The sequence below is a fragment of the Vombatus ursinus genome, unplaced genomic scaffold, assembly GCF_900497805.2.
Source record: "Vombatus ursinus unplaced genomic scaffold, bare-nosed wombat genome assembly UNPS02010639.1, whole genome shotgun sequence".
NCBI classification, from domain to species: Eukaryota; Metazoa; Chordata; class Mammalia; order Diprotodontia; family Vombatidae; genus Vombatus; species Vombatus ursinus.
In genome coordinates, this window is record NW_020950417.1 from 473,948 (window position 1) to 496,765 (window position 22,818).

A 22,818-nucleotide genomic window follows, 5' to 3' on the forward strand; every position below is an offset into this window, starting at 1 on the left:
TGTGGGAAAATGGGGTTTGAACTCAGGTTCTCCTGAATCCAGGGCCGGTGCAGTATCCTTGGACTGACTGAAAAAATGACGCACTTGAGGGCCTACGTACAGCAAAGTAACCCAGTTTTAATTCAAATGACAAGCCAATCTAGTGGTGGAGGAGCTCCAGCCAAGTATGTTAGAGGGAATAGCTTGGGGTCGGGGGAAAGGGAACGGGAGGGAGAAATGCCAGGACTGTGTGAGTCGGGGGGAGTGATCAGAGGTGCTCCTGCTGACCAGAGGCAGTACAATGGCTGCTGAGCAGTCAAAGCTGATGACAGAGGAAGCAGAAGAATAGTCAATCAAGGACAATGACAGCTTCTGGAAGTGACCATCCTTGAGGCAGAAAGAAGTACGGAAGATGGACTCTAGAAAAATGCTGATGCTTCAAGCGCACCAGAGAGCAACACTTAAGTGCAACTTCATGAGGAGTTGAGGAAAGGAGAAAAGGGCTCCCAGTAACCAGGATATGTTGGCCATGTTTGCTGGCCAGAACCTTCTGGCCACGTGTGTAACTCACTACCCTGGCCTCTAAGTTTGAGCCCACTTTGCCCATAAATGTTCTGTGTGCAAAGGTGAGAGTGTTTCCTCTTTTTTTTTTGGCAGGGGGGAGGATTGTGTTTCTCATAACAACTGTCCTTACTATATGTGCTCATTAAATACCCCTTTTAAAAGCTAAGTAAGGGGGCAGCTAGGTGGCGCAGTGGATAGAGCACCGGCCCTGGATTCAGGAGGACCTGAGTTCAAATCCGACCTCAGACACATAACACTTACTAGCTGTGTGACCCTGGGCAAGTCACTTAACCCCATTGCCAAACCAAAAACCAAAATAAATAAATAAATAAATAAAAGCTAAGTAAGCCTGGCTGATAAGTCATTGAGGATCATACCACTGGGGGCTCATGAATAATAGTAGTAGAAAACACTAGTCCCTCAGGGTTACCTTACCGCAGGGTGGGAACCTGCGGCCTTGAGGCCACATGTGGCTTACACTGCCTTACCCCTTAGAATCTTGAGAAGTAATCAGCCGCCCTTTGGGTACCTGACCTGACAATGGACATTGGGGGAAGTGGCCTCAAGCAGTGTGTGTGTGTGTGTGTGTATGTGTGTGTGTGTGTGTGTGTGTGTGTGTGTGTGTGTGTGTGTTCTGGAAGGGAGTAGGAATGGACTTGTGATTTGTACACAGCTGGATGTGTACTGGAACCAGAAAGACCTGAGTTCAAATCTGGCCTCAGACACTTACTAGCTATGTTACCCTAAGCAAATCACTTAACCTCTCTCTGCCTCACTTTCTTCATCTTCAAGATTCAAATGAGGTCAAGCACTTTTGTAAAGCACTTTGCAAACCTTAAAGAGCTATTATACTATTATGTAAATATGTTATTATATACTATTATATAAAAACTAGCCAGCACCCGTTGGGGAAACTCCTGGCGATACAATTGTGCCGCAACTGAGAAGTTGTGACTTGCCCAGGGTCACAAAACCAGTATATCAAACTCCAGTTTTCCTGATTCAAAGAGATTTGGCTCTCTATCTACTTTGCCCACTATCTTTTATCTACATATATAGACTTTTATTTTTAAGCCTTATCTCTGACTTGAAGGAACCTACCTTTTTTAATTGACTTAATCATGTTTGATTTGAGGAAAAAGCACAAGCCATCATTATTATTCAATTATATGATCCAGAGTTCGCTCTTATTGTACTTTTGTTCAGTCGTTTTAGTCATGTCCAACTCTTTATGACCCCATTTGGAGTTTTCTTGGCAAAGATACTGGAGTGGTTTGCCAGGTCTTTCCCCTGAGGAAACCAAGACAAACAGGTTTAAGTGACTTGCCCAGGGTCACACAGCTGGTAAGTGTCTGAGGCCAGATTTGAATTCAGGAAGATGAGCCTTCCTGACTCCAGGCCCAGCGCTCTATGCACTATGGCGCCGCCTAGCTGCCTGAGCCGGGCTTCAGGAGGGTTACAAGATCCCCTTCACTGGAGGTCTTTAAGAAAAGACTGAATGACTATCTGTTGGTATGTCATAGTGGGTATCTTTTAGGGGCATGGATAGGACTAGATGGCCCCAGAGGTTTCTTCTAATGTTGAGATACTATGATTTTTTGGGGGAAGTATGAAGGGAATTAATGTGTGTGTGTGTGTGTGTGTGTGTGTGTGTGTGTGTGTGTGTGTATCCTTCCATGTGTTGGGCAGGGCAGCTAGGTCACGAAGTAGGTAGAGTGGGGGGGGCCTGGAGCCAGGAGCACCTGAGTTCAAATCTGACCTCATACACTTACTAGCTGTGTGACCCCAAGTCAGTTACTTAACCCTGTTTGCCTCAGTTTCCTCATCAGTGAAAGGAGCTGGATAAGGAAATGGCAAACCACTCCAGTATCTCTGCCAAGAAAACCCCAAATGGGGTCACGAAGAGTCAGACATGACTGAACCCAATTGAATAATGTGCCCGGCACTGCACCAACCACCTGTGGCATAGCCTTACCGTGGAAACAGCTCTGGACCTCAGGTCTAGTCCTGGCTGGTTCTATCACCAGCCAGTTCTGGTGTGACCTGGTCAAGGCATCTGACCTCTTGGGCAAGTCTCCTATCTCTCTAGGCCTTGCCTTCTCATTCTTGTAAAACAAAGGGTTTGAAGTAAATAATCTCTAAGGTCTGTTCCAGCTTGAAAAGTCTGTGATTCTATGATCTGATGCTCCTTCAGCTCCTCTCCCCATGTTTGTGGTTTTATCAGTGCTTTTTTTTAGACCAGGCATTTCCTAAAGTCCCTTTCCCCATCAGACTTTCTTGTAACAAGGAGAAATGAGCAAAGAAAACCGGCCACCGCAGCCAACAATAGTCACCACGTTCTGATCCTCAGCTGCTTGCTCACTCTCAACCTAGAGGAGCCCCCATGACCGTCACTCGCAGGCTCGTTCTACTCCCTGGCATTTGCGTGGAATCTGAATTCAAGGCAGGCTGCTCCACAGGGTCCCTCTCTTTTCCAGAGCTTATTCATTGATCTAGGTTCCTCTGCCTTTATGGTAAGAGAAGAGGATCAGTCCTGCCTTCTTCCCTTCAGAGGCACCTTCAACATTCAATTCCAAGCCCCCTCCTTGAGCCTTGGCTTTCCTATACTGAAGGGAACCATAGTAAAGAATGTGTGTTCCCTTGCAGAAATAGAGGTGTGGGGGTGCCCTGCTCCTCCCAACTGGGACCTTTTGAGAGATTCCAGGATTTCTTGTTGAAGGGAGGACAGTGCTGGAGAGTGTTTACATTCAGGGAAGGGAAAAGGTGCTGATAACTGGAATAATCTCAGAGCGTTAACAGCTGCAGTGGTTTTGTGTGGTGTGTGTGTCTGTACATGTGTGTGTGTTGTGGGGGGGTGTTGGGTAAAGCCTGTATCCCAGCCAGGGGCAGGGAGGAGTTGGAGGATTCAGTTTCTTCTTTAATAATGATGATTAATGTTTAGCAAGTGATGACAGTGTGCCAGGCACCGTGGTACACATGGAGAGAGCCTGGCACAAGGACTGGGTTCCTGATACCCTTGTGGCCACCCCCTACCCCCAAGGAGAGCCATACAGGCCTTCTGTGCATGCTCTCTCTCTCTGTGTCTGTCTGTCTGTCTCTCTCCTTTCTTTACTCTTATTTTCTCTCTCCTTTCTCTACTCTCTATTTTTTGTATTCTTTCTGTCTGTCTCCATTCTCGGTATTCTCATTCTCTCTTTCTCTCTCTCTCTCTCTCTCACTCTCTTTCTCTCTCTCTTCCCCCTTTCTCATTCTCTCTCCCCCCTACCTCTTCCCCTTTCCCTTTCTCTCCCTCCCCTTTCCCCCCTTTCTCTTTCTCTCTCTCCTCTCCTCCCTCTTTCTTCCCCCTCTCTCTTTTCTCTCTCTCCCTCTGTTCCTCCCCCCATTCTCTCCACTCTCCATATTCTTTCTGTCTTATTCTCTTTTCTCTACTCTCCCTCCCCCACCTCTTTTTGTCTCTCCATTCTCTGTACTCATTCTTTCTCTTCATTCTTTACTCTCATTCTTCATTTTCTATATTCTTTCTGTTTCTCACTTTCTCTTTTCTCTATTTTTCCTCTCTCTCTCTCACAGACACACAGATACACACACACACACACACACTGGGGGTTAGATCTGTTTTTATGCCTTTAGCTTTATCGTATACCCTCTCTCCTCTTTGTTCTGCCTTTCTTCTCCTCCTCATCCATATCTTCCTCCACCTCCCCATAGATTGTGAGCTTCTTTGAGGGCAAAGTCCTCAGTCTGTGTCCTTTGGGCCAAGCCTCTAAGTGTTCTCCCTCTAGAGAAGAGCTGAATCTAGAACAGTGAGTGCCAGGCATCCCAGGAGCGTTTGAGGAGTCTTACCTGTTGACCAGGTAGAAAGTGAGAGCTGTCTTGGGGATGTTTGAGAGCAACATAATAAAGTAACAGCAACATAATAGAACCATAGATGTAGATAGAGCTAGAAGGGAACGTCTGGATCTTTGTTTCTCAGTCTTTGAGACCAACTGCTCAATTATGACTGAGAGTGATTAAGTGATTCACATAGCCGGTAAATGTCTATGACAGGATTCAAACTCAAGTCTTCTTGATTCCACGTCCAGACCATCTCTACTGTGTAGCAAGGTGGCATCTTGAAGAAAGACCTGAGTTCAAATCCTGCCCCAGATACTTAGCAACTCTGTGACCTCATTTTCCTCATCTTTAACATGGGAATAATAATATCACCTATCTCCCGGGGTTGTTGTGAGGACCAAGTGAGAAAATATATCTAAAGCTCATTAAAGTGCTATTATAAATGTTGCCCTATTAATATTATTACTCCATCTCTCTAAATAAAAAGGTGGTCAGGGTGAGGGGCGGGGTTCTTTGTCGTACTTAAAGTACTTTTTGGGGGGAAGTAATGGTGTTAGCAATGCTAACAATTAGAATTCTAAGACTTGAAAAGACTTTAGAGGTAATAGTCCAACCCCCTCACTTTAGAGAGGAAAAAATAGGTCCAAATGGTGAATTAATTTGTACCCAAACAGTGGTTTCTAGCTTCCTGTTATTTTCATTAGGCCACGCTGCCAGTCTGCTAACATGCCCATATCACAAGGCAATCTGACACCTAGGAGATTAATGGTTCCATAACTTCAGTTTTCAGGGGATTTGCCTAAATTTTTGTATGTGCTTATAATTCTCAAATGTTGCTTTAAAAGCCTTAGCTTGTGCTGGGACATGGTATTTGTAAAGTGCTTCACTTAGGAGATGCTATAGAAATACTTATTCTCCTCCCTTCCCCCCACTGAAGTTTCTGTTTTTTCTTTCTGGTTCCTTCAGCTGCTGGAGCCTTCCCTTTGGGCTTACCATCCATCTACTCCGTATGTATCATATTCAGTTACTCTTATCGTTCACATGAGAATTTAAGCTCTCTGAGGGCAGGGACCATTTCATTTTTGTCTTTGTCCCCGTAGGGCATGCTAAGCACTACGTTGGTCTCTAGTACAGAAGTAGACACTTAAATGTTTGTTGACATTTAGGCTCAGGGTCAAAGTAGTGTGTGTATGTGTGTGTGTAACAAATTTCCATTACCAACCCCCTTATTTCTTCTTCATCATGGAGTGGAAAGGACTGTGGCTTCCCAAAGGCCATGGAGTACCCTGACAGATCACATCAAGTCGGAAGGGCTTCAAAGACAGACCCCATGATCGACTTGTGTGTTTGTCTTTTGAAGACTATCCCAGCTAAATCTGATCAGACACTGCTAAATGGTGTGTGTGTGTGTGTGTGTGTGTGTATGTACGTGCACATACACACACATAATGGTTTAGGTTATGTGAGTGAATGCAGGCATGTGTCAGTAACTTTCTATCTCTACATCTGGCTTCCACCCCTTGTGAAGGCCACCTTCACTGTTGGACCAGATGAAAGGGAAGCCCACTCAGATGAGATCAGGCCTCACTGGCAATGTTGAAAGATCCACAGACAGACTCCAATGGTCTGTTTATTAATGGAGACACTGCCTCCAATGATGTAGATCACAGCCACTTATCTTGCATGAGTCCTTTCATGAATCCTCAGCAGAGGGGCCATTCAATGTATTGGGAGGCCTTCTACTTTATCCTTTGGGCAGATAAGATCGGTGATTTCTTGAGGAACTCTTCCTGATGACCCTCCTTAGCAATGCAGAATAGTGTCTACTCTGACAGTTGTTTGGAGCCCTAAAAGGTGAAGTGACCTGGCAAGGGTTTCAGTTATTCAGTCATTTTTCAGTCATGTCTGACTCTTTGTGACCCCATCTGGGGTTTTCTTGGCAAATATGTTGAAGCGGTTTGCACTCTTTCTGCAGCTCATTTCACCTATAAGGAAAATGAGAAAAAGAGGTTTAAGTGACTTGCTGAGGGTCACACAGCTAGTGAGTATCTGAGGCCAGATTTGAACTCAGGTCTTTCTGACTCCAAGCCTAGCACTCTATTCACTGTGCCCCCTAGCTGCCCCTTGGCAAGGGTTACACAGCTAGTATGTGTCAGAGACAGAACCTGAACCCAGGTATCCCTGACTTGCAGGCCAGCTTTGCATTTACTTTACTATCCCACACCACCTTTCCCTTTCTCTATGTCATCTTTTACGATAACAAGTATTTTCAATACTGATAGCATACCTCTATTAACCCACCTCAGCTATGTCCTAAGTGCAGCCTCAAAGAAATTAGGTCTCCCTGAGTTTTGTTCCTGCATATTTCAGTGGTTGTGGGCCTGGAGCATCAATGCCTTGGGCAAACAGTGACTTTTTTTTTTTGCAAACCACCAGGTGTCCCACTAATTTTTTATTCTTTTCTCACTCTCTTCTTCCTCCCATTTCCCCCACCTTCTTTCTTTTTCTTCTTCCTTTCTTCTCTGTGTTTCCATCTTTTTTCTCCTTGATAGGGTCTTTAGCTGCCAGTGGCACTGCCGACACAATCCTAGTGGTGGGATTTGGGGCTAAAATGGTCACCGGGTTCCCTGTGTCTCCTCTCCACCTCCCCCACTCACCCCAGCTTTCTGCTGAAGCCCAGCTGTACATAGATCTGTATGACAGCAGCTTACTTCCTGAACCTTGACCCCAGTCTGTCTGCATTAATTAGAGTGCACTGATTTATTTACAAGCATCAGGCTCCACTAAAGAAAGTTTTGCCCTCTCCCCCTGCGTAGCTTAACTGCAGGGTGAGTCTGCCAATGAAGTCACTCTGATGGCCAAAGAATTCCAGTCATCTCCTGCTGCCGTTATCTTTTGGATGCATAGAAATATGTGAACTGGTTTTTCTAACGTGCTTAGGATATAAGCTTTGCTTTTTTCTGTGATGGATTTTCTTCAGTCGTGTTCTTCCACTCAGCTTTGACTTTCTGTCTTCCTGAACACATACTCTGGGTGATTTGGTCTTAGCTAAAGAGCCTGAAATCTTTTGCCTGATCCAATGGAGGTTCTACTGTCTACTTACTATTCCAGCTAATAATAAATGACATTTATGTAATACTTAATGTTTGTGAAGTGATTTATATATATATATATATAAATACATACATGAATAGATATATGTGTATAAATGTGTGTCTATGTACCTATGTGTATATACATATACACACACATATGTATACTATTTACCTCATAGGATTGGCATGAAGCCCAAGGAAGTTTATAGATATAAAACATATATTTAATGTATTTATATTTAATAGATTATATAATAAATATATTTTACATATACTATTTATATTTTATATTATATAGTTACAATATATTTTTATAATATATCAATATATTTATTGCATAGAAAATATATAAATATATTGTATAAAATAATTTATATAAAATATATATATATAAAATCAAACTTCCTGGGGCCGTCACATTAACTCTTTGCAGTAAGTAGTAGAGATATTACTATACTCATTTTATAGATGAGGAAACTGAAGCTTGGAGACAGAGTTGTAATGATCATGGGGTAAATAAGGTTTTGCCCCATGATATCCATGAGGGCATGAGGCTTCATCCAGGGATCCACTTCCTTCCCAGGGGACATGTTTGTAAAAACATTTCTAGCCAGGGCTCTATTGGGGTTTAATTCCTTACCTGGAATCACACAGCCAGTAATATGTCAGACGATCGTTTTTTAATTCATGCCTTCCTGATTCCATATCTAGTTTTCTGTCTGCTATCCTGTGTTGCCTCTATGGAAGAGAACTTTTCTGTAAGATCACAAAGGAGATATAAAACTTAGAGGTATAGCTAAGTCCTTACTTCTGTGGCTGCAATTAAGTTCGATAATTTGTCTACTTTTTGAAGCTTCTAAAATAGATTATTTATGTTAGTGGATAGGGTTCTGCACCTGGGATCAGGAAGTTCTGAGTTCAAATACTGCCTCAGGCACTTACTAGCAGTGTGACCTGGGCAAGTCACTTAGCCTGTTTGCCTCAGTTTCCTCATCTGTGAAATGAGGGGGGGTTGGACTTGGTGACCTCAAAAGTCTCTCTCAGCCCTAAATCTATGATTCTGTGAAATGGTGGAGCTATTTCATTTTGTGCACAGGAAGTCCAGACATGTCATTACCTCAGCTTTCCCCTTTTTCATCCTCTTTAGGGCTGAGAATGATGGCTGCTGGAAAATTTGCAAGCCTTCCCAGAAACATGCAGGCGAATCATCAGTTCCCCCTGGCTTCTTCCATGGACCTTCTGAGCAGCAAGTCCCCCCTTGTTGAACCCCGCTCCGATGCCTATCAGGATGTGTCTATACATGGGACCTTACCGAGAAAGAAAAAAGGACCTGTTCCCATAAGGTCTTCTGATGCATTTAGCCATATGGGAACCCTCCCTTACTCCAAGGCACATCGGCAGAACTCCCCTCTGATCCAAGACGTGATAGAAGAGAGTCCAGTACAAGACTGGCAAAAATCCACCTTCAGGTAACTCCTTCTATTTAAGCTGTTCAAACTCATGCTTACTTATCTCAAGAACTTATTCATAGGCAATTTCTCTTAGCACCCAACCCCCCTAAAAGCAAACAGAAAAGGTCCGTCTACCTCATTGTGCCTTTGTCATCACTTTACATCACAGCCTGTTTCCATTCAGTGTGCCCAGGGGACCAACATCTTAGTAACGATCCCAAAGAATTCAACACTTGTGTTGCTTAAGTCAACTTGGCAAGCACTTTCTTTGGGCCAAGCGTCAGGCTAAGTGCTAAAAATTAAAGCAATTGCTTCTATGTACTGGATTAGCTTCTGAACAAAGAAGAGTGATTCCTTGCACCTGGATAAGGAAGAGTGATTCCTTGCACCTATCTGCCAGAGATCTAGGTAAACAAGCCTCAGAGCTGATAAATGCCTCTTCTCTGAGTTTGTAGAGTAGGCTGACCAGAGTAGAATAATTGCTCTGCCTGTTGGAGCTGGTTTTAAAAACACCCTTGCCTTTTTTTTTCATCGGTGGAAAAAACCATCCACCTGTGATGCTATCAGGTGAAGTACGTGACATTCTCTGGATGTGGGCTCCCTGTCCTTCCTTCTGCCTGGCCCATCCACCTGTAGTCATACCAGAGAGGCTGCTGTATTTGGTCCACACTGCTCTAGATAGCAGAAGGGATGAAGGGACACCCCATGTATTCTCAGGAAGAGATGGAGAGGCCAGTTGCTACTAGGTTAGGACCAGCTTACCAGATTCAAAGGCTGGCTCACGACTTGGAGGAATCCTCTCGATCTCCCTTGATCATCTAAGCAGAGCCCGCAAGGATGGTAACCTTAGGTGACAGAGCAGGTAGCTTCCTGAGAAAGCTGACTTTCCAGATTAGTGGGGAGGTACCTAATTTAACTCTCAACATTTATCAGGTACTTCTATAAGCCAAGCCCTTGGTTAGGTGCTAGGGAAGCAAAGGAGAGAAAAGACCAAGTCCCTACTCAGACCAATGTCCCTATCACAGCTCTGAGAAGGAACTAGGGCCTGTCATCAGAGGATCACACATCCCACAAGCATTTATTAATCACGTTCTCTGTGCCAGATACTGTCATAGGCACTGGGGATGCAAATCCAAAGAATAAACAATCCCTATTGTAAGGAATTTGCATTCCAATGAGGGAGAAAACAAGTACATCTATAGGCATACACAGACTAAATATAAAGGGAATCAATGTTAATTAACACACACCAAGTTAGTAAGAACCAGGGAGTTTAGGTGGGAGATCCTGATTCCTTGCAGGGATTAGGGAAGGCTTCATCGAAAAGCTAGTGCTTGTGCTGACTATTGAAGAAAGGGTGGAATTCCTTCAGGCAAAGGTGAGAAAGGAGCACATTCCAAGCATGGAGGATGCAGTGCAAACAAAGACAGAGGGGCTGCAGATGGAGTGTTGTGTGTGAGGTATAGAGAGAAGGCCAGTTGGATTAGTTTGGAGTCCAGGAGAGGGAGTAATATATAACAAGGCAGGAAAGATAGGAGGGGACCAGGTTGTGAAGGGCTTTTAAAAGGTAAACACTTTATATGTGATCCAAGGCAATAGGGAGCCACTGGAGATCATTGAGGAAAAGAGTGACATCTTCAGACCTGGGCTTTAGGAAAATAAAAACTTTGGCAGCTGTAATTAAGAAATTGTTCGTGATTTGGGAAAGAACAGTTTCAGTTGGATAATGAGGTCAGAAGCTAGATTATTGCAAAGGCTTGAGTGAGAGGAGAAGAAGTAGGGACAGTGAGTATAGATAGCTTTTTCTGGGAAGAGCAATTATCTCTTTCCCTTACTTAAGAGTATAATTTAAAAAAAATTATTGGTAGCTTTTTGTTTTCATATTTTTATATCACCTCTTTGTCCAATATGTCCTTTCCTGTTCTTTCTGAGAGAGCATCCCTTAAAACAAAAAAATAAAAAAGGCAGGAACCAGATATCTGATATTGTGTTTGTTATGTATTATGTTATATGGAATATATATGCAATTATATTCCAATTAATATAATTATATTCTGTATAATACATCCTATTATATGGAATGTTATATATTTCACACTCAGAGCTGATCCATGTCTGCAGAGAAGGAAAGTATATTCTCATGCCTCTTGTTCAGGGACGAGCTTGGTTATTATAATCACACGGTATTTAGTTTTGAGTATGGTTGCTCCTTACATATACGTTCTCATAGTTCTTGTGGATGTTGACTTCCTGGTTCTACCAACTTCACTTTGCATCAGTTTGTGTCTCTTGATGAGCAGAAAGTTAACAACAGCAAAGGACCCACACCTGGAGCTGGCGGTCTTGGGATGGTCAGAGGCATTGAGTCAAAATGCAGCTGACAGCTAGGGAGAGCTCCCTGCTTCTCTGACAGTTGTCCAGGCTCTTTCTCTTGAAGTTCTGATGCAGGGAAGGGTGCCAAGTCGTACAGGGGAAATGGCAATTCATAGTCCCCATTTCTATCTTGAGGAAGTCCTTCATAAACACTCAAGGTCCACACCATCATCCTGCCTGGAGTTCAAAGCTTTGGTTCCAAAGCCGTCTTGGGCAGAGATCAGCATTCTAAGCTGAAGAGTGTGTCCTTCCGAGGGTGGGTACGGGTACAAATCTTTGGATTGAAGTCCAGGATCTTTGGAAGGCTTGTCTGTGTGTGTGTGTGTGTGTGTGTGTGTGGTCACTATAACTTAATAAGCACTGACCGCTGGGATTTTGACCACCATGTTATATTCAAGATTTACATAAATGTGAGTAGTCAACAACAAAGCATTTATTTAGCACCTGCTATGTGCCAGGTACTGTGCTAAGCCTTGGGATATAAAGAAAGGTATAAATAGTCGCTGCTCTCAAAAAGTTCACAATCTAATGGGGGAGACAACATGCATAGAAATATATGCAAACAAACTATGTGCAGGATAAGTTGAAGATAATCAGCAGAGGGAAAGCCTTAGGAAAGGCTTCTTGTAGAACTTGAGATGTTAGCTGGGACCTGTAGGAAGCCAGGGAAGCCGGGAGGGGTAAGTGAGCAGAGAGAGAATTTGAGGTGTGGGGGATGGTTTGTGAACATGCGTGGAGTTGGGAGATGGAGTGTCTTGTGTGAGGAACAGCAAGGATGTCAGTCTCATTGGGTCAGAATCCATGGAAGGGAGTAAAATATTAGACATTAGAAAAGGTAGGAGAGGGCCAGTTATGAAGGATTTTAAATGTCAGAGAGGGCAGTTAGGTAGTGCAGTGGATAGAGCACTGGGCTTGGAATCAGGAAGGCATCTTCCTAAGTTCAAATCTTGCCTCAGACACTTGCTAGTTGTGTGATCCTGGTTGAGTTACTTAACCATGTTTGCCTCAGTTCCCTCATTTGTAATGTGGGCTGGAGAAGGAAATGGCAAACCACTTCAGTATCTTTGCCAAAAAAATCCCAAATGGGGTTATGAAAAGTTGGATGTGATTGAAAAACAACTGAATAACCACAAATGCCAGAGGATCTTCTAGTTTTATCTTAGAGGTAATAGGGAGCCATAGGAGTTCATTGAATGAGAAAGTGGGGTTTACATGGTCAAATCTACAATTTAGGAAGATCAGTTTGATCTTGTTCACGTGTGATGCGTCATAAAGCAATTATTGGAAAAAGCATAATAATTTGCATTTGTGTGATAAGCAACAGAACATTGACCAGAGTCCAAGGATTTGTGTTCAAATCCCAGTCCTGCTACTTACCACCTTGACCAAGTCACTTAAACTTCTTGGGCCTTAGTTTCCTCATCTGTACAATGAAGGAAGAGGGGTTGGAGTAGGTAGATTGTGAATAGGAGCTCCAGATTTGATGACCCTGTGACCTGCAGGGTAATTCTGATGGAGAATGTAAGGAGTTATACTTCAAGGGACATACATACTTATGTTCATATGTTTATTCATAACCCCAACACATTCGTGTAACTCCTGAGTTCTTCATTCAGAAGAATCAAAGCACCAAACAAACTTTCTTGCTGTCAGTCTTGCCAAGAAGCACTGGGGGGCGTATGACCTCACTTTTATTTTTACAAATGAGCTAATTGGGGTACTAAGAAACAGACTTGCCTAAGGTAAAACAGTGAGGGGGGGCGCGGAGAGGAAGGGAGGGAGGAAAAGAGAGAGAAAGAGAGATAGATGATTCTGGTCTCTTGGCTCCCAGTCCAAAGCTTTGCTGCCCCAAGGAGCTATAAAAATACCAACCACTCCCCAACCCTGTGTTCCCACATGAGACCTGGGAGCTCCATTTCTCTTGAGAAACAGACTATGGTTTTGAACATGTGAGAGCCTCTTAGCCCTGCCTGTCTCCAAGGTAAGAGGAGCTGTTCTGAACCAGACTGCCCAGAACAAGGTGATTGATTTTGGTTTGCTTCAGATCATTTGTGATTTCTCATCTTTCTGTCATTTCATGCTGTTGGGGATTTTAATTTCAATTGGCAGTGACCTACTGAGATAGCAGATCTGAAACCCTTCACCACAGGCAGAATTAGACTAGGTTTTGGCTTGTTTGTAGCCAGAGGGTAGGGATGGGGGCAGGTTTCTACAGAAAGTGCCTTAGGCCCTTCTCAGAAAATCCTACTTCTACCCACCTAACAAATAAATGCCTTCTGGTTCTGTGACTCAGTCACCGGGTCCTCCCCTTTCCCACAAGAGTGTGTCTGTAACTACCATAGCATCATGATAGCTGGCATTTTTATTAAATAAAGTTCATCAATATTATCTCATTTGGTACTCACAAACAGGTGCCACATGCACATTTTACAGATGAAGAAACTGAGGCAGACAGGTCAAGTGACTTGACAAGTGTCTCACACAGCTAGTGTATAAATTTTAATGGATGTTTTCTTGACTCCAGGCCCAGGCTCTATCCACTGAGTCACCTAACTGCCTCATTATTATTATGATTTTTGGTTCAGACCTATGATTCCTTCTCTTTGGGAACTCTAAACCCTAAAGCAGATCAGCTACTCATCTGCAAACTTGTCTCTGAGAATTGCTAGGGGGCAGGGCACTGAGGGTTTAAGTGATTTATCTGTAACCAGGTAGTATGTCTCAGACACAGGATTTGAACCTAAGCCTTCCTTATTCCAAGGCCATTCTTTTATCCATGATGCCATCCTGGCTAAATCATCATCATTTATTGTTGTTGTTAATTCAATGAATATTAAGTATTTATTAAATGTTATCATGTTGGATACTTTCAACCCCTCTGACGTGTAATCACTAGAGGTCCTATTATCCCTACTTCACAGAAAAAGAAACCTGCCTGTGGTCTCAACTAATGAGTGTCATGGGTGGGATTTGAACCCAGGTCCTTCTGGATAACAAGGCCAACCCTGTACCATAACAGCTTCTGAAAGACAAAAGGTAACAAAATGGTATAGTGGATGAGGGGCTAGCCTTCAAGTCAGGAAGACCTGGGCAAATCTCTTAATGGAATACTGATTCAGGCAGCGCTCTCAGGCCACGTAGCTCTATAGCCAGAGTCTCTGGGTTCAAATCCTCCTTTTGATACTACTTGTGTGATTCTGAGCCTCAGTTTCATCACCTGTAAAGTGTGGCTTGATTAGATATCTCTGGTCCTTCCCAGTTCTGAATCTATGTTCCTCAATTATAGGAGTTGCCAGTCTGCACCCATGGAAGGAGTTTCTTCATGCTGATGAAATCCCACATCCCAACCTAAAATAACAAGAAGAAATTAATTAAACAGCAGCAATGTGGGAGGCACTGGAGAAGAAGAGTTCTTTCTCCACTGACCTCACAATTCAAATAGCTGAGCCGTCCCACCCACACATATTGTAGGGCCTCTAAAACCAACAGCCCTCTGAGAATATTGGCACATCTGAGCATGGTCCAAGGTTCTTTGTAGAATAGATGGAGCCAGTCCCCCAGAGCCTGCCCAGTACTCTCAGCACTTTGTATGAGACCAGGGTCATGCCACAGAGTGCCAGGCAGAAGAATCTCAGTCCAGGAGTCTGTCTTTGCCCTCAGGAACCTGTGTCTCTTGGCTTTATCTTCCCCTTGGCTCCTTTCCCTTGTTTTTGTGGTTTTGAATGATGGCCAAAGCTAGAAGAGTGGAGCCCTGCAGCCTCCTGGATGTTCTGAAGGCATTGTTGTCATTGGGCACTGAGATGTAGACTCTGGGAAGCTTGCAGACAGGATTTCCTCTTAACATCACAGCCATGGTGTGAGCTCTCATCTCTTTGATTCCTTTACTTTCCTGTGAGGCATTTTCAGTCAAATCCGGGCATTTCCTTGGGTTGAGAGGAAACCTGTTCCTTTATTATCCGAATCATCTTGATGGCCATGTAGCCAAGGGATGAAATCCTTTCATTTCCCTCTGGGTGTGGGTATGTGTGGACACTCATTTCTTGGTCCCCTACTTTTAGCAGTTGCCCAACTCTTCCCTTGTTGGAGAAGTGCCAAGCACTGAGGATGCAACACAAAATTGGAACTTGTCCTTGTTCCCAGGAGTCATAAAGCTAGAGCTCGAAGGGACCTTAGAGACAATCTAGATTAACCCACTTATTTTACAGGTGAGGAAACTGAGGTTCTAGGTTACCTGAGAGTGGGTGGCACTAAGCATCAGAGGCAGGATTTTAACTTCAGATTCTTTCTTTTACATTATTCTGCCTCCCAAAGATTTTACATTCTAATAGGGGAGAGATAAATACATATGGGAACTGTGTGTTCCATTTTGGAACTAGTGAATCTAAAATGGCAGCTAGGTGATTCAGTGGAATGAGCACTGGAACTGGAGTCAGGAAGACCCAATCTCAGATGCTTTTACTGTCAGTGTGACCTTGGGCAAGTTACTTAACCTCTATTTCTTTCAGTTTCCTCAACTGTGAAATAGAGAGGGGAAAATAGGTGGCGCAGTGGATAGAGTGACAGGCCTCTAGTCACGAAGACTCATTTTTCTGGCCTCAGACACTTACTAGCTGTGTGACCCTGGGCAAGTCACTTCACTCTGTTTGCCTCAGTTACCTCATCTGTAAAATGAGCTGGAGAAGGAAAGGGCAAACCACTGCAGAAGACAGTCCAGGACAGAGCCACATAGCATGTGTTGGGATATGATTGATGAACTTCAATTTAAAGGAGACTGAGAATTGATAGGCTAGGTAGAAAGAGAGTCATGATAGAGTGAAAACTGAGGGAGGATAAAATATCCAGAAGGAAGTGGGTGAGCAACAGTGTTAAGTGCCAAGAATGATCCAAAAGGATGAGAACTGAGAAAAAGTCCTTGGATTTAACACTAAAGAGATGTTCAATGACCTTGCAAAGAGCATTTCTCCCAGAAAAGCCAGATTATAAAGGATTGAGAAGTGAGTGGGAGGAGAGAAAGTAGAGGCTGTGAATGTAAACCACTTTTGCTAGAAATTTGGAGGATGACAAATGTAGGATAGCCTCAGGGGATTTTCGGGCCTATCAAGTGTTTCTTAAAGATACTGGAGATCTGGGTATGTTTGAACACCACCTGGAAGGAAGACTACCCACTGGGTTAGGGAGTGGTTGGAAATTAGGGAGTGAGAGGATCCCAGCTCTGCCTCAAGGCAAATCCCAAATCTGAGTGGTTAAGTAAACCCCTAATGGAGAGCGGTGGGTTAGATCTCTGGAGGTCTGGATGCCACTGCTCCTAATGGTGGGGGAAGGGAAATAGCTGGTCAATTAGCAAACCACCTACACTGTTTTGGACCCGATGTCTTTCTGGGAGGTCTGGATGGGAAATATGTGGAGTTAGGCAAAGTAACTTCCAGGGGAGAAAGCACAAGCCCCTGGGGGGTGGGGGGAAAGGGTCAGGAAAGGTCTGTTGGAGGTAGCCTCTGATCTGTGTTTGTGCCTTGAAGGAGGCTCGGGGCAGCTAGGTCGTGCAGTGGATAGAGCACTGGGTCTGGAGTCTAGAAGATCTGAGTTCAAATTCAGCCACAGACACTTACTAGATGTGGGACCCTGGGCAAGTCACTTAACCCCCATTTGCCTTGGTTCCTCATATGTAAATTGAGGACACACTTGAGAAGGAAACGGCCAGCCACTCCAATATCTATGCCAAGAAAACTCTACGGACAGAGTCAATAGGGTCACACAGAATCCGACACAACTGAACAGTAATGGATTTGTAAGAGGTAGAGTTGAGGACGTAGTGCATTCCAGACATGGGAGATAACCCTTGAAAAGAGATGGGAGGTGGAAGTAGTTTATGGGGCCAATTCACTTAGATCAGGGCCCTGCAGCGACCATGTGTTTAATAAATGTTTGCTGAATACTAAATTCTGACAGGATTTCCCTCTTCACAGTCTGAGGCCAGATTTGGAATCAAGTCTTCCTGACTCCAGGCCCAGTTCTCTATCCACTGCACCATCAGCAGCCACTGGTGCCAGCATCCACGGATACTCTGAGGTTTCTGGATAGATTTCAGAGAGTCCATGAACTTTGATAGGGAAAACAATTTCCTCTTTGTTTTCACTGACCTTCAACTGCAATTTAGCAGTTTCTCTAGGTATTTTAAAATATTCTGAAAAGAGGTCCATAAACTTTACCAGACTGCTAACAGGGTCTATGACATAAAATAAAGTTAAGAAAGAGCCCCTTGGACTGGATGGAACAATCTTTCTAATGATGACTGTGAAATCACTAAAGGTTGCAAGTATGTTGCACATGAGCAATTATAATCTGTACTTGGAAAGTAGCACAAAAGACATTTTTTTACATTTAATTTTTATTTTTTTCTCAATTACATGTAAACAAAAATTTTTTATCATTTGTTTTTTAAATTTTTGAGTTCCATATTCTCTTCCTCTCCACAAAAGACATTATCAAAGACTTAGAACGGAGACTGTATCCTTGAGTTCAATGGTATAAGGAACCTGTGGTGAATTGAATCAAATAGGAATTACCAGGGAGGTACTGGTTTGAGAGACTTGGTAGAGATAGAATTGAATGTGTTTAGCAGCTGATTCGATGGATATTGGGCACTTCGGAGACGGAAGAAGAGGAGTCATCTACTTAAAAAAAAAAAAAAAAACCAACCCTAGGGTTTTTATGGTGACTTGGGAGGATGATGATGTCATTCACAAAATGAGGAAGTTAGGAGGAGAAGCCGGTTTGGAAGCGAAGAGTTTGGTTTTTTTGATATGTTTAATCAGAAATATACAGTTAGGATCTATGGGTAAGGATGGCTAGTAAGCAGTTGGAAATGCAGTCTACTGTTTAAAATAGAGGGGGTGGTTAGAGAAATATAGGGCTTGGCATCATACCTGTAGAGAAGATAATTGGATTCCAGGAGGTATGAAAGATTTCTGGAAAGGATGGAGAACAGAGCTTTTGATGATGCCTAAATTTATTAGGTGGGGCAGGTAACAAATTTATGAGGCCAGAAGAAGAAAAATAGAGAATAGGACAGAAGGAAAAATCAGAGAAGTAGGAGGAAGTTCAAAACAATGTTATATAATAGAAGCCTAGTAGGAGAAACTTGAAAGCTAGGTGGCTTAGTAGATAGAGTGCTGGGCCTGGAGTCTGGAAGACCTGAGTTCAAATCCAGTCACTTACTAGCAGTGTGACCCTGGGCAAGTCACTCAACCTCTGTTTGCCTTAATCCACTGGAGAAGGAAATGGCAAATCATCCCATTATCTTTGCCAAGAAAATCCAATGGACAGGATTGACATGCTATGGGCCATGGGGTCACAAAGAGTTGGACACAACTGAATAACTCAACAACAGCAAAGGAAAAACTTTTTAGAAGAGGAATGTTCTAAAGCATGAAATGTTTGCCTGAAGGTTGGGAAAATGTGGCAGAGATCAAGTGATTAGATTTGGTAAATTCAGAGCCTGAAGGGCCCCTAGAGGTCAATCTAGTCTAATGGCTTCATTTTACTCGGCAAGGCTAGGCAAGGAGACAGCATTTACTTAGCATGTACTATGCCAGGCACTGTGTTCAGAGGAAATTGAATCCCAGAGAGGTTGAAGTGATTCGCTTATGGTCACACAGGCAATAAGAGCTAGGCCCTCCTTCTGCTGTCTTAATCTTGAGGAGCAAGGTGTACTCTAAATGGTCAGAGAAGAATGTGGATTGTTGGGTGTAGAAGAAAGAAAGAGAGGCAAGGAATCAGAGTAAGTGAGTATAGACAGCTGTTCTAAATTTGGCAGAAGGGAAGGAGAGAGATGGGACAGACAGTGGTTGAAGGCGGGGGCAGTAATCTAGAATGAAAGTAGGGTAGGGAAGTTGTTTGTAGAGAAGGGAAGGAATGAGGGGAGAGAGAAGATACTAGAGAAATGCAATCATTGGTTTCAGAAGAGGACAAGAAATTTTGTGGACACTGAATTCTGCCAAGTTTTGGTTCTAGTGGCTTTGAGGGGAGCAATTTGGTTCTGCAACCCAGGAGGGAACTTGGACCCAGATGGCATCTTATTTTTCCCAGGCACCAAAGGAACTTTGGACTGAAGGGTAAGAGTGAGGGTGAGTGAGGAAGGAATGATACAGTGCACTATCGGGTCAAGGTAAGGATGGAGGTTGGTAGATGTTGACTAGCCTGGAGATAAGCAAGGTAGCCCTGGAAAATCTTGAGCAAGACTGTAAGGCAAATTGAGTTGATTTTGGTATGATGAGAATGTGTATTTCCTCCACGTGAACCAGTGGGGGATGGAATCTGGCTGCAGATCTTCTGTTGGGGATGGGAAGCCAGGTAGCTTTAGGCTATGTAGCAGCCAGAATCCTGGCCCTGGGTTCTAGCTCATCTTTGTTAATTGGTTGGCTGGCTGAATGAATGAATGAAAAAAAATTATTAAGCACCGACTATATGCCAGGCACAATACTATGCAACAAGCATATGAACAAAATAATCCTTGCCCTCGAGGAGCTTACATTCATTCTAATAAAGGAAGACAATACATAGAGAGGAACGGTGACTAGGAGAAATGGTTCCAAGTGGGGCAGTCAGAGGAAAGCAGGTGCAAAGGCCTGTGGAAAGGAGATGGAGTTGTAGCGTATGAGGAGCAGCAAGAAGCTCTGTCCTCAGCCTTAAATACCTAGTTCAGGCTTTTGTAGCTAATAAGAAGTCAGAGGCAGGATTTGAGCCCAGTTCTTCCTGCCTCTCAGTCCAGAACCAGATCCACTGGGTTGCTGCCACAGTGAGAGATATTTCTACATAAATGGGATGGATCAGACAACACCTTTTTCTTGTGCTTTAGGGAATATCACATTGCTCATTCAGTTTGAAAAACTCCAGCATTTTCATTATCCTTTTGAGTTTGCAGGGAGGGGGGAAAATCAACATCCAAAGGTCAGCTTTCACAAACATACACACACCCTTTTAAAAAGAGAAGAATGGCACAAAGCAGCCACAGGGAGCAATGTTCACTTCTAAAAAGCAATGTTCACTTCAGACAGTCTGAAGGTTGGCGATTCACTGATACCAGGCAGTGGGTGGCGGCCAAAAGACACACTGGTCTTGATAGGCCCATTTTCTCATCCTCATGCCTATTCAGCTGGACAGAATAATGCCCAGAGAAGAGACTCTCACTTTCCTCAGTCACTAGACTTTGGGTTAAGGATGGGCTAACCTATGACCTGCCCAGCTCTTTATCTGGCAGTAGCACGGTTGTTGTCCCTGAATAATCTCTTTTTCTGTTTATATATAGACTCTGTTCAGCCCCACACCTAGGTTCTTAAAAGGGCTTCTCTCTGCATAATTAGGCAAACTGTGTCTGAGAAGGATGATACCAGTCTCTAGTTACAGCCCTTTCCATGCGAAAGGCCACTGCACTGTCTTCTGGAGGTTTAGGTTCAGCGTCGAGTCTCAACACTGTTGCTCTTCCAGGAGACCCTGTGTATTGGAGGACATTGAGGTAGAGATCTTGGAGAAGCAAGAGTTTCTGAGGCTTTTGACTCTTGGTTTAAAAAAATCATTTTTAATATTATTATGAAATTGACAAACAGCAAAAGACAGGAATGTTTTCATGTACAAAAAATACGGAAAAAGAAGATTGTATATGGAACTGTGAATCTTAGTTACAGATAGCAGGTTTCAAGGCCCTTCTTGAAATCTTAGAAGTGACACAATGGCTAATTGGTACATATCTGTGCTGTAGCCCCAGATGGCAAAATGTTTGAAAGGAGTTCCTAATTCTTCCCTGAACCTTGTCTTCTGATTCCTCATCTTGATATAGAGGTTGATCCTTGGGTATAAGAGGCAATACCAGTGGAGTGAAACTCCAGCTATGGGCTGCTAGATGGTGCAGTGGATAGAGCACTGGGCTTGGAATTGGGAAGACCATTCTCAGTTCAAATCTGGCCACAGACACTAGCTGTGTGACCCTGGGCAAGTCATTTGACCCTGTTTGCCTCAGTTTCCTCATCTATAAAATGAGCTGGAGAAGGAAATGGCAAACCTCCAGCATCTTTGCCAAGAAAATCCCAAATGGGGTCCAAAGAGTCAGATGTGACTGAACAACAACAGTAAAGCTCCAGCACCTTCAGCCTGAAAAGGCTTTGAGTATAGGCGGGATCAATAGTTGAGTTCAGAGATCCGAACACCAGGTTAGTCTCAGAAGGGTGGAGATAGAGAGATAGATATGATATCATACACACACACACACACACACACACACACAAACAGAGAAATTCTTGAAGACTATCTTCTGGATTATATAAAGAGTATCTACTCCCAGCAAAATCAGAGATCCTTGAAATATTGAAAAGGAAATTAATCTAATACTAGGCTTTGAGTGAAAAAATTAAATTTTGAAGGAAGCTAAGAATTCTGTGAGACAAAGGTAAAAGAGGGAAGGGATGCATTCCAGGCATGGGGAACCATGTACCAGTAGATGGGGGAGATAGCAGATGGAATATAGTATATGGGGACAGCAAGTGGAGAGATTTGGTGGGATGTCTAATTGTGAAGGGCTTTAAAAGCCACACAAAGGAGATAGTATTTTAGTTAAGAGACAAAAGGGAATCCATATGTTTTTTGAACAGGACAATGATGTGGCCATATCTTTTCTTTAGGAGTCTCTATTTGGTGGTTGTGTAGAAGATAGATTGGAGAGTGGAGACCATTTGGGAGGTTATGACATTAATCCAGGGGAGGAATGATGGAGGGCTTGAACTGGGGTGGTGTCTGTACATGTGATGAGGAGGGACAGGTATTCAAGAGAAATTGAGGTAGAAACTAAGGTTGGCAGTTTACTACATCTGAAGGAGAGTAATGAGTCAGGGATGACTGGGGTAGTGAACAGCAAGTGGCAGGAAGGATCATGGTACCTTTAACAGAAGTAGGTAGGAAGAAGGGAAGGTTTTAGTGGAAAGATAATGAGTTCTGTTTTAGACATGAAGACATTGAGTTGTTTATGGGACAGGCACTTGGTGATGTGGCGGGCCTGAAGTTCAGGAGTGAAACTGGGGATGGATATCTAAATCTGAGAGTCTTCTGTATAGAGGTCATAGTTGAACTAATGAAGAAGATGCTAAGACATTGAGAGGTAACAATCAGCACTGGTAGAGGAAAGTTTGCCACAGTGGGAAAAAAAAGTCACAGCTCTTTTAGAGGATTGAAATACTACATTTCTGCATATATATGTTCTTATTTTTCTTATAAATTATTTTTCTATAGAGGCAGCTAGGTGGGGCAATGTATAGAGTGACGGACCTGGAGTTAGGAAGACCTAAGTTCAAATTTGGCCTCTGCTACTTTGTGATCCTGGGCAAGTCATTTAACCTCTGTTTGCCTCAGTTGTCTCAACCATAAAATGGGGATGATAACAGCACCTATCTCTCAGGGTCATTGTGAAGTTTGAATGAGATAATTGGAAAGAACTTAGCACAGTTCTTGACACGTAGTAGGTGCCATATAAATGCTTA

The 22,818-nt window shown here is 43.3% G+C and overlaps 1 protein-coding gene across 2 annotated transcripts in view; it reads left to right on the plus strand.

The window, feature by feature from the left end:
- The window catches only part of BCAR3 (BCAR3, NSP family adaptor protein), a 167,669-nt gene that overhangs the window by 5,151 nt on the left and 139,700 nt on the right, over positions 1-22,818 (plus strand). For both annotated transcript variants that reach the window (XM_027854888.1, XM_027854889.1), the window contains exon 2: positions 8,620-8,941. In XM_027854888.1, coding sequence (XP_027710689.1) covers positions 8,628-8,941 — 314 coding nt within the window. In that variant the 5' untranslated portion in view covers positions 8,620-8,627. The remainder of the gene's footprint in view (positions 1-8,619; positions 8,942-22,818) is intronic.